Source organism: Mugil cephalus, chromosome 1 (genome assembly GCF_022458985.1).
Source record: "Mugil cephalus isolate CIBA_MC_2020 chromosome 1, CIBA_Mcephalus_1.1, whole genome shotgun sequence".
Taxonomy (NCBI): domain Eukaryota; kingdom Metazoa; phylum Chordata; class Actinopteri; order Mugiliformes; family Mugilidae; genus Mugil; species Mugil cephalus.
Window position 1 is genome coordinate 92,020 of NC_061770.1, and position 16,303 is coordinate 108,322.

General features: G+C 38.1%; 1 protein-coding gene across 6 annotated transcripts in view; it reads right to left on the minus strand.

The window, feature by feature from the left end:
• Positions 1-16,303, minus strand: part of rtel1 (regulator of telomere elongation helicase 1) — a 99,917-nt gene that overhangs the window by 36,428 nt on the left and 47,186 nt on the right. For 4 of the 6 annotated variants that reach the window (XM_047608782.1, XM_047608764.1, XM_047608791.1 and 1 more), the window contains 6 exons: positions 10,982-11,047; positions 3,120-3,276; positions 2,867-2,905; positions 2,682-2,772; positions 1,743-1,840; positions 549-604 (listed from right to left, as the gene is read on the minus strand). In XM_047608782.1, coding sequence (XP_047464738.1) covers positions 549-604; positions 1,743-1,840; positions 2,682-2,772; positions 2,867-2,905; positions 3,120-3,276; positions 10,982-11,047 — 507 coding nt within the window. The remainder of the gene's footprint in view (positions 1-548; positions 605-1,742; positions 1,841-2,681; positions 2,773-2,866; positions 2,906-3,119; positions 3,277-10,981; positions 11,048-16,303) is intronic. The other 2 variants (XM_047608753.1, XM_047608772.1) reach the window with 1 other exon arrangement.

Below are 16,303 nucleotides of genomic sequence, written 5' to 3' on the forward strand. Positions count from 1 at the left end.
AAGAATTAAAGTCGTAAAGAAAGTAAAGACAGTAGTAATTAAAAAAGAATGGGAGAAGATGACCCCTCAACAGTGTGAAAGGCTTGTGGGGAACATATCAGTCAGGATTAGAGCTCTGCTGTGTGCTAATGGCAGGAATATTAAATATTAATTTGATGATGAGATGGTTTGTTTATTTTTTTGTTCAGTTTTGGGCTAAATTTCTGAAATTTGTTGACTTTGATACCAACAATGTTGACAACTGACATATTGAAACTGTCAAGAATTTAGCTTTGTTAGTTTTTCTTGTAAACAATTAACAAAATAAATATAATTTGTATTCGTTTGTGTCTGCCTAATGCAGCCACACCTTTTCGACATATAAGGAAGATTTTTCCACAAATATTTCATGATAATATTTGAGTTTGTGCAAAATTTTAAGGGCATCCAAAAACTTTTTTCCACCACTGTTCATAACACACATTGCACACAGACATGAGAGATTTAACATTTTCAAGCACCTTTCTCACAAAAAGAAACATTTAATTTAATTTTATAACATAGTGTACCTGGATGATATCAGCCAGCTTCTGCAGACCAGCTGTATTGAGGTATATTCCTGGTTCTGAGAAACATGCAGCACTCAATTTGTTGAGTTCAATTATTATTATGCAAATGAAAACATAATATATATATATATATACACACACACATATATTAGGGGTGTAACAATTTGTTTTAACAACAATTTGATTCACGATTCGTGGTTGCCAATACGATTCAAGGACGATTTTGGTTCATTAAGAATGATACGATCCGAAACGATTCAGTGACTTGAAATCGATTCAGTAACTTTTTAGCCAACCAGTTAAACCAGTGTGACTGAAATAAATACCTACTCAGTGTTTCCTCTACATTCATTTAGGAGTGGCGGGCCGCCAACAGATAACTATCTTGCTCAGTATCTACTCTTTGGGGTTCTTAATCTACCGGTTACAGTCACTTTTTAAACTGCCTCAAGAGTCTCGATCCGCTGGACGGCGCTCGGTTTATCAATAAAGAATGAGGTTATTATGGCCCAGAAGTTTAAAACCGCATGTCCGTTTCTGTTTATTATCTCCTCTTTTGAGCGCTTACGTTCTCACTACACGCTGGTATGTTGACAATATCACATGATGGTGGTGATCGACGCTGCACGTTAAATTATCCGACGTTTCATCGAGTTGTTTTCTTTTTGCTCAGGTCACTGTGTGTCACTGGTGGGACGAGTCGGAGAGACGTGAAGGCGAATGTTAGCATTGGCACATACATTAATTTTGCCATTGATGTTAGCCGGAAGATAACGCATATTTGTATAACATTGAGTTTTCGGTATATAAAACTAATTTGTAAATTTTGTTTGTCCAGTTTTACAGTGTTTCTCAAGTAAATACTCTAAGCAGATCCTCTGACGTGCTTAATCCAATGCGTAATTTCCTAGTATCGATACAATCGACTGATTACCTTTTAAATCGATATTAGATCGATGTATGTCGTCCGGAAGGCCAACTTGCCGAGCACAGATCGACGTAGTTGGATCGTAGGAAAATAAATCGATTAATCGATGTAGTGGATGAATCGTTACATTCCTAATATATATGTCAGATGTGCTCTTTCAAACAGCTCATATATATATATAATTTTGCAATGTAAATCCATCACCAATTGTAAATCAAGAGACATGTTGTATGATCCAAAATATAATGAATTGAAACCATACTTACGTCCTGCCAAGTATCCACCGATGTGATCTAAAGCTTCGTAAACACCTGACTTGTTGCTGTACGTCAGATGTGCTCTTTCAAACAGCTCATAGATGAAACTGAAAGACACAGATACAACACATCAAGCCAGATTTGTGGCATGTCAAAAAGGGAGGAATAATGTAATAGTTAATATTACATTTTTCTGTTTAACCAGCAGCATTTCTCTGTAGTTGTAAAATAATCCCCCATGTGCTTTCAGACCTAAACAATGAAGCAGAGGGCAACCTATAAACTCTGAAACATTCAGCGCGTTTACATGCAGGTGAAAAAAAATTAATTATTGCCTTAATCTGACTTTCATTGCACAACTTTAGTGCATGTAAACACGTTATTCTATTCTATTCTTAGTGACTAAAATCCGAGTTCTCCTTATCTAATGAAGACACCCAGAGAAAGCAATTGGAAATCGATTTTCTCCGTCATGGAGATGCTTAATTGGCCTTTTAACTTGACAAGGCGTGTGCGCATGCGCCATAACCACTAGATAGCCATGGTTCTTCTACCAAAACTGATAGAAGAAACATAAGTAGCACGCACATTACTCACGAGATTAAAAAAGCCATCTAGTTGATGTTTGAAATGCTGCTCTGCCCATGAATGACTCTTGTTTATTATGTGACATGATAGGTCAAACGGAAAGGGGGTCGTATTAACCCGCCGACAAGACACATATCGCCACCTAGTGTGGAGGAGGAGGACACATTCCCATCAGTTATTCGATTTACTGCATTGCATGTAAACTGGGACAAGGATCGCATTCAGAAAGTCGAATAAGCTGTGCATGTAAATGCACTGACTGTCAAACCACAGAACAGTTTTACTTAGAATGAATTACATATGTATGTTAAACTAAGCACTGCTCTATTGACAAACAGCTAGTGGAGTAAAATCTACTACCACAGCATCACATACATTCCAGGTTTTGTGATGCCTTGGTCACTTGGAACATCGTAGGAATCGATGGCAGCTTCCAGATCCAGCAGTATCTCTATTCAAGTAGACAAAAGCAGGTTACTGTCATTGTCAGATGCACATGCACAAGTACAGCTCATTTATGTCTTTATAGTCAAAAAAATACTTACGTTTGATTTTAGCAATGGTGTCTATATCCATTTTTAAACCTAAAAAAAAGGGCAAAGCATAAATAATAATACATACAACAACAATTAAGGCCTATAGAAGTTCTGGGACTTCACAAGCAGAACATGTACCACAGTTAATATTTATTGTATCTGTCTCAGGGAAACCCAAACAACTGCAAAAAATGGTACACTCAGAGGATATGACATTCAAACATGTGCAACCTCAGTGGTTGAGATGAGTTATCATTCTGACCAGAGCTGAGATATTCTACACTGAAGTCGTCAGTGACGGTGCCTCCACGGCTGACTTCTTCAGCCTGCTCTACCAGCAGCCTGTCCACAGCATCAATGGCTGAGGCAACATCATATGGAGTCAGGTCAAATGATGTTGATTCTTCACACGTCTTCTCCTGCAGACAACAGAAAAACCCAGTTATATGTCTCTCTTCACGATGATGATCCCTTCATGACACTGAATCTCTATGTCTCACATCATCAATAAGGTTGACTACTTAAATCGCATTTAAATTATGTCAATACTTCGCAGTCAAAAAGTTCTTGTCCAAATGTCAAAAGTGAGGAAATCCATGAAGCACAGTCAGGCACTTTTATCCAGTAGAGAGCATACTTCACATTAATCATCAGACAGAAAGCTCCACTTTATTTTAAGGAGTCCTCTTTTTGTTATATTTGTTTATTGATTTGACAGTACCCGGGGACCCTTTTCTGTTGGTTTTGTCATTATTATTATCCACATTGCCCTTAAAAATAAATACGCATTGAATTTGCAATCTTTCCACCAAACTGTGTGTTACTTCCCTTTTCCCTCAACAAGCTGAGTTCGTAACAATATCACAGTAAACAGTTATGATCTCCTTGGACTTTGCTTTAAATTTTTGATTGAATACCGCTGCCAACGCAAAGTCCTTATTATGTTATGTGCTCATGATTTTATTAAATTATGAGCCGATTATTACATTATGAACTTGTATTACATTTAAGTTATTACATTATGACTTGTTATTATATTATGAACCATTATTACATTATGAGTTGCTATAATCCGATACCAAGTAAATACAGGGCTAGTATCGATACTGATACTTTTTTCTTGAAATGTCATGATCATAGCATAACTTCATAATTTTCCCTTTAGTTACTTGATTATGATAAAATACAGGACAAATGTTTTGGCAAATAAACATTTTTTTCTAAACTAATTACAATATAAAACAATTTAACAGTATAAAATTTAAATGATTCACACAATTGTTTTAGAGAAAAGTCATCACTGCAAAAATAAGAAAAAGGAACAATTTAACAAAAAAATATATATAACAACATAAACAACACAACAACAATGGAAAATAAAGTCAGTAACAGTAGTCAGTTGAGTAAAATAAGTAAACAATGTAATAATAAATATAAACATTGCTGAGAGAGGGAAATGTTGGCTCATTAATTTTCCAATACAGAAGTGAGTCTGCATGTAATTGTCTTCTCTTCCGAGTACTTATGCATTTCAATAACAGCATCAGCGCCAGCTGTGCGATGCTGCTGTGATGCTAGGATTGTGTCCAGCTCTGTCCATATCTCACCTTTTCCTACAGGTGGGATGGAAAAATTCCTGATGCACACAGACATGGAGAGAAGCTATGCTCGCGTGAGGAGTAATTGCAATACTGCCCAGTAGCAAAGGAAAGGAAAGAGAGAGGAGAGATCAAAAAGGGTATGTGAGCCAGTTCTTCTGCAAGAAAGGTGTGCACCTTCTATAGTTTCTTAGTGGCAGAAATGAACCTGTTCATCATGGAATTAGTTAGCTAGCTACAGGCTAGAGGGCTAGAAGGTCCATGTACCATTCATTCAATTGAGATCACTACAATGGAAAAACAGTTTATTTCATTATTTATTTTTCAATGTTAAACAAAACCAACCTATTTGGACACCACATAGAAGGACAGAAATGGTCATCCCAAAAAATGGTAATTGCTGAGCTTCCAGTTGTTGAAGACTACGGTGCCATGGAGACCAGGGTCCAAGTTATCAACCCAATGTCATCTGCAGAGTATGCAGGGTCCAGTCCAACTCTACATGAATGCTGAGTGTAACTCCTTCGTTCGGTACCACAGGCAGTGGCCCAATATCTATATTTGTACATTGTGGTGGTTTTAATTTTATTTAGTTAGAGATATTACTAGATTTATTTATTAGTTATAATTATTTATATAATTTCCCTGGGGTGCCAGTCAGGTGGTAGCCTGAATAATAGTTTGTTTTCAATATATTTTTAAATCAAAACCTACACAAAGGATGTTTAAGTATGAAATGTAACAACCAAGAATACCGTCAATGAATCCCAACTTGTTCTGTTGTAAAGCAGGTGCATTTCAACTTGTGACGGTGTCCTACGTTCGTCACGTGAGTAAGCGTATTGTGTCACTTCCCGATTCTGCACTGCTGCTGTGTGTGCTTACACTGTTTTAGCTCCATTAAACATTTTCTGTATAAGTGGTGAAACTCGTGTTTTGAGTTTACCCAACCACTTGTCCTCTGTAGCACCTTGTTAATCTCACGTTTCTTCTCAGTTTAATCAACTTTGGTGTATTTAGCGGTTAACTATGGCTACGTTTTCTCCCTCTGCTTCTCCTTCTCTCTCCTGCTCGCCGTGCCACATGTTTAGCTACTCCTCTGCCTCCTTTAGTGGTAATGGTACCTGTAATAAATGTAGTTTATTTGTAGCTTTGGAGGCAAGGCTCTCTGAATTGGAAGCACGGCTCCGCACCATGCAAAACCCAATAGCCAGCCAGCGCCCTGTAGCCGGTGCGGGCCGACCGAGCGCAGCTCCCGTTAGCATAGCTCCTGCTATCTGTCCCCCTGCAGCTCCCGAGCAGCCGGGAAACCAGGGCGGCTGGGTGACGGTACGAAGGAAGCATAGTCTTACCCGGCCCACGGAGCACCACCAACCGCTTCATGTTTCAAACAGATTTTCCCCACTCGGCGACACACCCGCTGAGAAGCCAACTCTGGTAATTGGCGACTCGATTTTGCGGAACGTGAAATTAGAGAAACCAGTGACCACAGTTAGATGCATTCCAGGAGCCAGAGCAGGCGACACCAAATCTCACCTGAAACTGCTGGCTAAGGCTAAGGCTAAGTATGGTACGATTGTTATTCACGTCGGCAGTAATGACCAACGGTTACGCCAATCGGAGGTCACTGAACTTAATGTTGAATCGGTGTGTAAGTTTGCTAAAACTACGTCGGACTCCGTAGTTTTCTCTGGTCCCCTGCCCAATCTGACCAGTGACGATATGTATAGGTGCATGTCGTCATTCCACCACTGGTTATCTAGGTGGTGTCCATCCAATGACGTGGCCTACGTTGATAATTGGAACTCTTTCTGGGGAAAGCCTGGGCTGATTAGACGAGATGGAGTTCATCCCACCTTGCCGGGTGCTTCTCTTATCTCTAGGAATTTGGCCGATTTTATTAACACCCCAAAACCATGACAACCCAGAGTTCAGCCCAGGAGGCAGAGCTGCAGTCTTACACGCGTCTCTGCCACTTCTCTTGTACTGTCTCACACCCATAACTCCACAAACTCCATAGATGTGCTGTCTGCTCCCAGATTTTTTAAATGGAAAAATAACAATAGAGGAGTTATTCATAGGAACCTTATCCAAATCAACACAAATTCACTAGTACAACAGAGCAATAAGAAAATTAAATGTGGTCTTTTGAATGTCAGGTCTCTCTCATCTAAATCTCTTTTAGTGACCGATTTGACAACTGATCATCAGATTTATCTATTTAGTTTGACTGAAACGTGGCTGCAGGATGATGAGTATGTCAGTTTAAATGAGTCCACGCCACCCAGTCATGGTAACTATCACATTCCTCGAGGCATAGGCCGAGGAGGAGGAGTGGCAGCAATCTTCCACTCTGATTTATGTATTAATCCTAGACCTAAGCAAAGCTTTAATTCGTTTGAAAGCCTTACTCTTAGTCTAGCTCATTCAGACTGGAAAACACAAAAAACAATTTTCTTTGTTGTGGTGTATCGCCCACCTGCTCCTTACTCAGAATTTTTAGCTGAATTCTCTGAGTTTCTATGTGATTTAGTGCTTAGAACAGATAAAGTCATTATAATAGGTGACTTTAACATCCATGTTGATGTTGGCAGTGACAGTCTTAGCTCTTCATTTATGTCATTATTAGACTCAATTGGCTTTTCTCAGAATGTAAATGGTTCAATTCACTGCTTCAATCACACCTTAGATCTTGTACTAACTTATGGCATAGAAACTGAAGGTCTAACCGTATATTCTCACAACACTCTATTGTCCGATCATTCTCTTGTAACATTTGAATTTACTATAAGTAATTACACAGAAATTGGAAAGACATTTCGTTATGGTAGACACTTATCTGTTGATGCTGTAACTAGATATAAGGAATTAATACCTTCAGTATTTACCTCAGTGCCTTATGTTAGTGATGTGGATGTCAGCAACCACAATCTAACTCAATCACAAATAGATTATTTTCTAAATCTAGTTGCTCCTCTTAAAAAGAAGGTGCTAAATCGAAGGAGGGTAGCTCCATGGTATTATTCACAGTTGCGTAGTTCAAAGCAGGCAGTTCGAAAGCTAGAAAGAATTTGGCATTCCACTAGCTCTGAAGAAGCCCACACAGCCTGGAAAGATAGTTTAACAACTTATAAAAAAACTCTCCGTAAGATTAGGACAGCGTATTATTCTTCATTGATAGAAGAAAACAAGAACAACCCCAGATTTCTTTTCAGCACTGTAGCCAGGCTGACAAAGAGTCACAGCTCTGTTGAGCCATCTATTCCCTCAGACCTCAGCACTAATGACTTCATGAGCTTCTTCACTGATAAAATTGTTGGCATTAGAGATAAAATTTATAGCACCCTTCCATCTGTCAAAGATGTAAATACAGTGGCATTAGAAACCTCTGTAGGACCTAGTCAATATTTGGATTCTTTCTCCCTAATTGATCTTCCTGAGCTCACTTCAGTTGTTACAGCATCTAAACCATCAACTTGTCTTCTTGACCCCATCCCAACTAAGTTGCTCAAGGAGGTTTTTCCATTAATTAATACCTCCATATTAAATCAGATAAACATATCTTTATTAACAGGATATGTGCCCCAGTGTTTTAAAACTACTGTAATTAAACCATTACTTAAAAAACCCACTTTTGACCCAGATGTTTTAGCCAACTATAGGCCAATTTCCAACCTTCCTTTTATTTCTAAAGTTTTGGAAAGGGTTGTTGTCAATCAGTTGGTTGATCATTTAAACAGGAATGGTTTGTTTGAAGAGTTTCAGTCAGGTTTTAGAGCTCATCATAGTACAGAAACAGCTCTGGTTGAAGTTACCAATGATCTCCTCATGGCTTCAGACAATGGACTTGTCTCTATACTTGTCCTGCTAGATCTCAGTGCTGCATTTGACACTATTGATTACAGTATTCTACTACTGAGACTTGAAAGTGTGATCAAGATTACAGGAACTGCACTAGACTGGTTTGAATCATATCTGTCAGACAGATTCCAGTTTGTCCATGTAAACAACAACTCTTCTATATATATATCAAAGTAAGCTATGGAGTTCCTCAGGGTTCTGTGCTAGGACCAATATTATTCACATTATACATGCTTCCCTTAGGCAATATTATTAGAAAGCACGGCATAAACTTCCATTGCTACGCAGATGATACCCAGCTATATTTATCCATGAAACCAGATGAAACTATTCCGCTGGTTAAACTCCAAGCATGCCTTAAAGACATAAAGGCTTGGATGACCTGTAATTTTCTACTTTTAAACTCAGACAAAACAGAAGTTATTGTATTTGGCTCTAAACATGTCAGAGATTCATTATCTAATCACCTGCTTTTGTTGGATGGCATTACCTTGGCCTCCAGTACTACTGTGAAAAACCTTGGTGTTATATTTGACCAGGATATGTCCTTTAATTTTCACATAAAGCAGGTGACCAGGACTGCTTTCTTTCACCTTCGTAATATCATCAAAATTAGGAACATCCTTTCTCAGAGTGATGCGGAAAAACTAGTTCATGCATTTGTGTCTTCCAGGCTGGATTATTGTAAATCGTTACTGTCTGGCTGTCCAAGTAGCTCTTTAAAAAGCCTCCAATTGATTCAAAACGCTGGAGCAAGAGCACAAATTTTTTTGAAAATTTTCACAACAGCAAAAAAAGCCTTGATGTCCATTGTAATGATTTTCCAGTCTAAATTGAAATTCAAATGAACGAATGGTACACAGGTCGACCCTTCAGTCTTTACAATGAGGGGCTGGGGCCCAATGCGATTTTTTTTTTTTTTCATGGGGCCCAAAATTCCCGCCAGGGAAAACATACAAACCCAACACAGAAAGACCCTAGTCAGCGGATGGATTTCAACCTAGGGATTGGTACTGATACTCGGTACCGTAATGGAACTGAGGAGGTAATAACCAGACCGAAAAGCAACGCGGACTTTGGTGCTTCATTTCGGTGCCACTGAAATTTTAATTGGCATCTACTTAGCTGTGACAACGGTACATGTGATGTCACGTCAGCTTTTCACCTGCATGGACTAAAAGAAACCTTCAAAATGCTTATGGCCAAACGGTCAAAAGTTTGGCTGTACTTCACCTCAAAAGATGCACACTCAGCAACCTGCAGCAAGTGCTTGAAAGCAATATTGTGCAAGGGAGGTAACATCTCAAATTTCATTACATCTGATGATGCATGGCATTTTTTTAAAAGCTGAGAAATGGACCATCTTTGATAGCCTGTGAGTCCCTTCACCAAGTTATGAGCATCCCCGGAGAGGACAGTCCCAGCCTTGCCAGTGTTATAGACATCACAGATGATGATAACAGCAGCCGTTCTTCTTCAGTTTACTAATTTAATGATGTTAATATGTAATTTACGTTGAGTAAGTAAGTTATTGTTGTTAAATTAATGCACTAAATGAATGTGTACTGAATGCTTGGAAAACAAACATCGTAGTAATCTCATGTAGTGGTCTTTTTATTGTTTAAGAACGCTCAATGGACAATACAAAAAGGCAGAAATTGCTGAAAGTGTAAAGCTGCTTTTTGAAATACTCAAATATTGAAAGTTGATTGAAAGTTGTCTGTGTTCTGTATGTTCTGTATTCTGTATTGCTGCTGGTTTTGATACACTGCTGTTTTTATTATGGTAATTGTTATAATGTGACGATTATTAAGATGCATTTATTCATATTATTAAGTATGGGTAATTTAGCCACGGTCCCACTAGGGGTAGCTGTAGGCAAGATCAACTGTTTCTTCTTTGTGTAAGTGGTTTTTCTTGGTTTACAGTCCAGTGGCAATATGTGTATATAGTATGCTCTCTGCTGGTGTGTACCAGTACCTTAGTGTGTACCTCTCTAAACTGTTATTTTTCCCATCAGAGATAAAGTGAAAATTTCAGCCAAGACTTTGTCCAGTGGTCTAATTTTGAGCACAAGTTACCACAGTAATTATGATTGTTCTGAATTTTATTTTACATTGTTTTTATATTATATTTACTTATTGGTGTTAGTTGTATTTATATTATTTAAATTATTATTCTGTTCAACTTGCATGTCACAAAATGCCTTAAAAATAAAAACGCATAATTTTTGGACAAAGTTTGTATGATTTCCGGTCTTTAAGCACTGGTTCAGGCACACTTCAAAAGTACCAGTCTGGCACCAGGCTCAGATGAAACCTTAACGTGATCTATCCCTATTCCCATCCAAAAGATTCTTTCTGTGAGGCACCAGTGCTAACATCTCAATGAATTACACTTAATAAATCTATACTTGTGTTGTATAGTATCATAGGTAAAAATTAAGGCTTAAAATGGGTTTTTCATTCACATATATGCTCTCCACTGATTGAATTCATCGTGTTTAGACTAGATTTTGGAAAGAGGGAGGCAGTATGATTTCACTAGAAGGTCTTCTATATACTCAATACTGGCACTAAATATACCCAGTACAATTTTCAGTAATTTGTAAATTAATATAATTTGACATTTACATTAAGTAATAAGTTTAAGGACACAATCTTACCACATTGTGAGCTTCATCAAAGATGATCACAGCTCCGTTCAGTTCTATATTGTGTGCCCTGCGGCTCTGTGAAGGAAATTAATAAACATATTGTAAAAGTGAATCAATCATCACATCAAAGTTTCAATAATATATCAATATGATTATGTACAAATTATTAGAAAATAATAACGACAACGAATAATAACAATATGTCCTATGGTTCATATTTCATATTGCTTATGCTTCATCCAGTACCAAGATTTCTATGGAAGTTGATGAAGGTAGTATGAAAAAAACAAACAAAAAAACAGGTTATTCCCAAGGCATGGCACAGAGCAGGGGGACTTTCATTCCCAAAGAGAGGGGTTCATTAGAGATAAATCAGTTTAGATCGAACAGTCTGCTTATTGTTGAGGGGAAGGTGTTCTTCTGTGTTGTGGCAGAGAGGTTGTCCAGTTACTTGGTATTTTCACACCTGACCAAGAAGACTCAGTTCAATTGGGGAGTTTTGTTCAGTATATGAAGTTAGCTGTTTTAGAGATTGTGCTTCTTGTGCGCCAATAACTGATAAGTAACGTTACTGTTACAACAAATACTTATTTTCCATTAGGGGTTTATTTTTCTTTAAATGTGCAAATAGCTGCGCATAAAACAATAACAGAACATGACAGGGTCCAACATGTGTGTCTGTCACCTTTCAAACAAAAGTGGGCGCTTCACGGAATACAAGTGGAGGCTTTTCTGGAGTGGAGGTTAGCCATTAGCAAGCCGTGTTGTAGCTTTAATACAATGGCTGTCAGTTGTTAACAGCAGATAAGACTGACTGCATATTGTGTCTCTTCCTGAATTTGGTCCTGTGTTTACTATGGTGAGCATTCACACTGCCTACGAATAGCACCAGAGTTCACTTGCAAATGAACCAAGACCCATGTTTCCAAGCGGACCAGAGTTCACTTGTTTGGTCCGCACCAGAGTTCAGTTGAGCTTTCACACCTGCTCAAATGAAGCAGACTATCAGAGGAAAAGAACTCCATTTAAAGCTGACCAAACATGACTTAACATGACTCTCTGATGACTAAAACATGACGAGACGTGTTTGAGTTTTCATTGACGAGACTGGACATTAATGTTAGTGGGTGGTCATCAATGCTGCTGCATCCTATCTTTATTTGGTCACGCCCACCACCATGCACCACACATTCTGCACAACACCCTTGCAGCCGGTCAGTCGGTCACAGATACGCAATTGAATGTATTAATTCATTGTTGTCATATGATGTTATTCGCCAATCGGCTTGTGGTAAATTTCATAGTAAGCTTAAAGTTTTCCACGTAACTCCTAACTTCAGGCTATAGTTAGCTTGGTTACGCTAAAGTCAGCTAATGTGTGTGTTACTGTTATGTGTAGCACATGCAGGGATTTTTGGCCGGGCAAATGCAATGCATTTTCATATGGACCCACATCCGAGTGACAGTCTGAAACATGGAGGAAAATGTAGCATTTCAGACCTGTTGCTGTTTTCTATGTGTCTAAATGAACAGCACACTTCTATAGCTTCTGTAACGTCAGCAGCATCTTTAGCCATGTTTACATTCAATGACAGTATGATCTGGCAGACAAGGTCAAGTTGAGCATTTGGCATTTGTTCCTCATTTGTTGCTCATGTGTATGTTCATTGCATTTTAGAAAATTCTCAGAAATACAGCCACAATTGCCAAAGCAAGACGGTTTTTGTTCTTGGCTTTTTTGTAATGAAGAGTAATTTACATTAATTCCACCGTTACCACTTTATCTAAGCATAATCCTTAGCAGATCAGAAAGTATTTGCTGTTGGCTGGAAACCTTTTATGTCTAAAACTATTCCTTTACTATAATTATTGTTGACAATAGCCAATTTGCAAGCTCATAATGTGTTGCAATGTGCTATTTTCACAACTGTTGTGACATGCTCTTGTATGTAGGGCATCAATTCATAAAAAAAAAAACACAAGTTGAAATATGGCAGTTTCTGCCCTACAGCAGTGAAGTACAGCATGGCAGCATTGCATCTCCATGAATGAGAAAGTCCAGGCTAGAGCTACAATCTGGTAAAGAATCCGGTTATTTTACAAAAACCTTAAGGTTAACTGTTGTTTTATGAACTGCAATACTTGATACAACCGGAGAAATACATATTGACCCAAATTCATTTTTTAAAAGAGACTAATAACACTAATTCTAAATCTAAAATGTGTGCCAAAAATAATACTGCTCACTTCAATAATTACAGCGTCTAACCATCAACTTGTCTTCTAGATCTCATCCTGACAAAACAAAGGAGGGTTCTCCATAAAGAACAATTTCCAAAATTCCATTTATTTCTAAAGTTTTTGAAAAGGTTGTTGCCAATCAGTTGTGTGACCATTTAAACAGGAATGGTTTATTTGAAGACTTTCAGTCAGGATTTAGAGCTCATCATAGTATAGACATGGCTCTGGTTAAAGTTACCAACTATCTCCTTAACACTTGAGACAATCTATTCTGCTATTCTACTACAGAGACTTGTCAAAGTGTCTTTGTCTTTAACACAGACAAAACAGAAGTCATTGTATTTGGCCCTAACCATCACAGATTCATTATCTAATCACCTGGTTTCTTTGGATGGCACTCCATTGACAGATCCTTTAATTCAGGATATGTCCTTTAATTCCCACAGAAAGCAGGTGACCGGGACTGCTTTCTTTCACCTGCATAATTTTGTTAAAATTAGGAACATCCTGTCTCAAAGTGGTGCTGAAAACCTAGGTCATGCATTGTGTCTTTCAGGCTGGGTTATTGTAACTCATTACTGTCTGGCTGTCCAAGGAGCTCTTTAAAAAGCCTCCAATTGACTCAAAACGCTGCTGCAAGAGCACTGACAGCAATTATCATATCAGATCATGTTACTCCAGTTTTAGCTCCTCTTCATTGGCTCCCTTTAATTTTTTTTGTATTACCAACACTATATGTGTGAAACATAATTTACAAGTTATATGAGACTTAATAGAGGACAGTCTTTATAGAATTAAATAAATGTGAAGGAAAGAAATATTGCTTGATAGTAATATGTGCATTTACCAAACAGGTAGAGGTATTCCCCTGCTCAAACCAAGGAGCCATTACACTTCACTAATCCCAAGATATAGCATTCCTGAATGAATCTACAGTCACAATATGACTCAGTTTGTTAGCCTATAGGATTAGTGGAAATTCAAAAGCTGAAAAAGACCATGGATGAAATTGGAAAGAACTAATTATACCGTTTTCACTTGGTAATATTGAATATGTTGCATGCTAAACTCATATCATCAGGGCTAAAACTACTTTGGAATTCATTCTGCTGCTACCATCATCAGTTAAACCATCAATAAATATTAATGAGCCTGTTCTAGAAGTGGACATGCACACCCAAGCCATGACATTGCCTCCACCATGCTACACAGATGAGCTTGTATGCTTTAGATCATAAGCAGTTCCTTTCTTTCTCCACACTTTGGCCTTTCCATCGCTTTGGTAGAGATTAATCTTGGTCTCATCAGTCAATAAGAATGTGTTCCAGAACTTCTGTGGCTCATCTCTGTACATCTTTGCAAATTTCAATCTGGCCTTTGCTGATTCTTACTACTGATTGCACTGGTTTGCATCTTTTGGTATGTCCTCTATATTTCTGCTCTCAGAGTCTTCTTCTAACAGTGGATTGTGATACCTTCAGCCCTGCACTGTGGAGGTCGTTGGTGATGTCACTTACTGATGTTTTGGAGTTTTTCTTCACAACTCTCTCAATATTTCTGTCATCAACTATTGCCGTTTCCCTTGGCCAACCTATCCGACATCTGTTGCTCAGTACACCAGTAGTTTCTTTCTAATTCAAGACATTTCAAATTGCTGTGCTTGCTATGCCCAATGTTTGACTAATGGCTCTGAATGTTTTCCTTCTTTTGTCAGCTTGAAAATGGCTTGCTATTCTCCCATAGACGTCTCTCTGGTCTTCGTGTTGGTTTATCCTCTTTAACAAGAAATGCATACTTTATAGGTTTCAATCCAGGCCAAAAAGTAGAATAGTCATGCAGAGCTATTTAATGTTTGAACAATCAACCTTAAAGGCAAGACCTGGTCAACAAGAAACACCTGTCAGTCACATGTTCCAATAGTTTTGCTCACTTGAAAAATGGGTGGGTTCAAACAAAGGGTGGTATGTCCCGAGTTGTTTAACACATCAAGATGTAAATACCAAGAAATAAAAGCTGACATTCTGAACTCTTGACTCATACTCATCTTAAACCCAAATGTCTTCAGTAAACAACAAAAACAAGGGAATTTGCCCTATTGTCTCAATACTTTTGGAGGGGACTGTTAATAGAAAGATGTGGTCCTGTTCAAGGTTGAAATGCTCATTCCAAATCATTATCACCACCCCAACTGCTTTAAAAATCGATGGAAGCACTACAATAATTTACCTGTTACACTGTAAAAAGGTATTTGGGTTGTCTGAGGGGATAGACCGAACTGACTGAACTCTGACATACTGATCCACCTGTGGCTGTGGGAAATCTGGCTGGCTATAAAAGGAGGTTCACTTAGGTAAAGTTAGAGAATCATCTAACATCCAGTATAGAGTTAAAGATCACAGTCACTTCGAGGAGAAAGTGGTCAAAACAGAGTATTTCAGTAGAGGTACCTCCCTAAGGAAACCCCCAATAAAACAGAATGATCAGGCCCAAACAGACTATACAGTATCAAGGTAAACTCTCTGCCTTATTGAAGTGAGAGTAAACGTAATCATCTGATAATATCATTTAAAAGTGGATGGACTATGGAATAATGGACTATATATGTATTAGGAGGCACAGATCCATTAGGACACTTCACCATACAGGTCACTAGAATCAGTACCACCTCAATTACATGAGTGAAAAGTCAACCAACAATGCTCTCTACTGACACAAAGGTGACGTATCTAACAAAGATTACATTTGATGACAAATTAATTTCAATTTCTGTGAGCGGGGACTATAAAACATTGCATCCTCATTAAGTTGTATTAACATTTTTTGTCTCTTTTTAGTCCAAAGGTCATGATAAGTTTTTGATAGTAAACTCAATTAAATATGTCTTCTAAAGTTCAAGAAAACCATTGTCTGGGCTTGCGAGTTTTGTCTGTGTGGTCAATGTCCATTTAATTCATGTCTTTACGTTTTGAGTTGAAAAAGTGATGAAGGAGGAGGAGGTTATGATGTGTCCTTTTTTGATTAGAATTGTGACGGCTAATTCATGAGAAGACAGCATTTGCTCTCTTCCAATTGCATAGATGTTATTTTGAA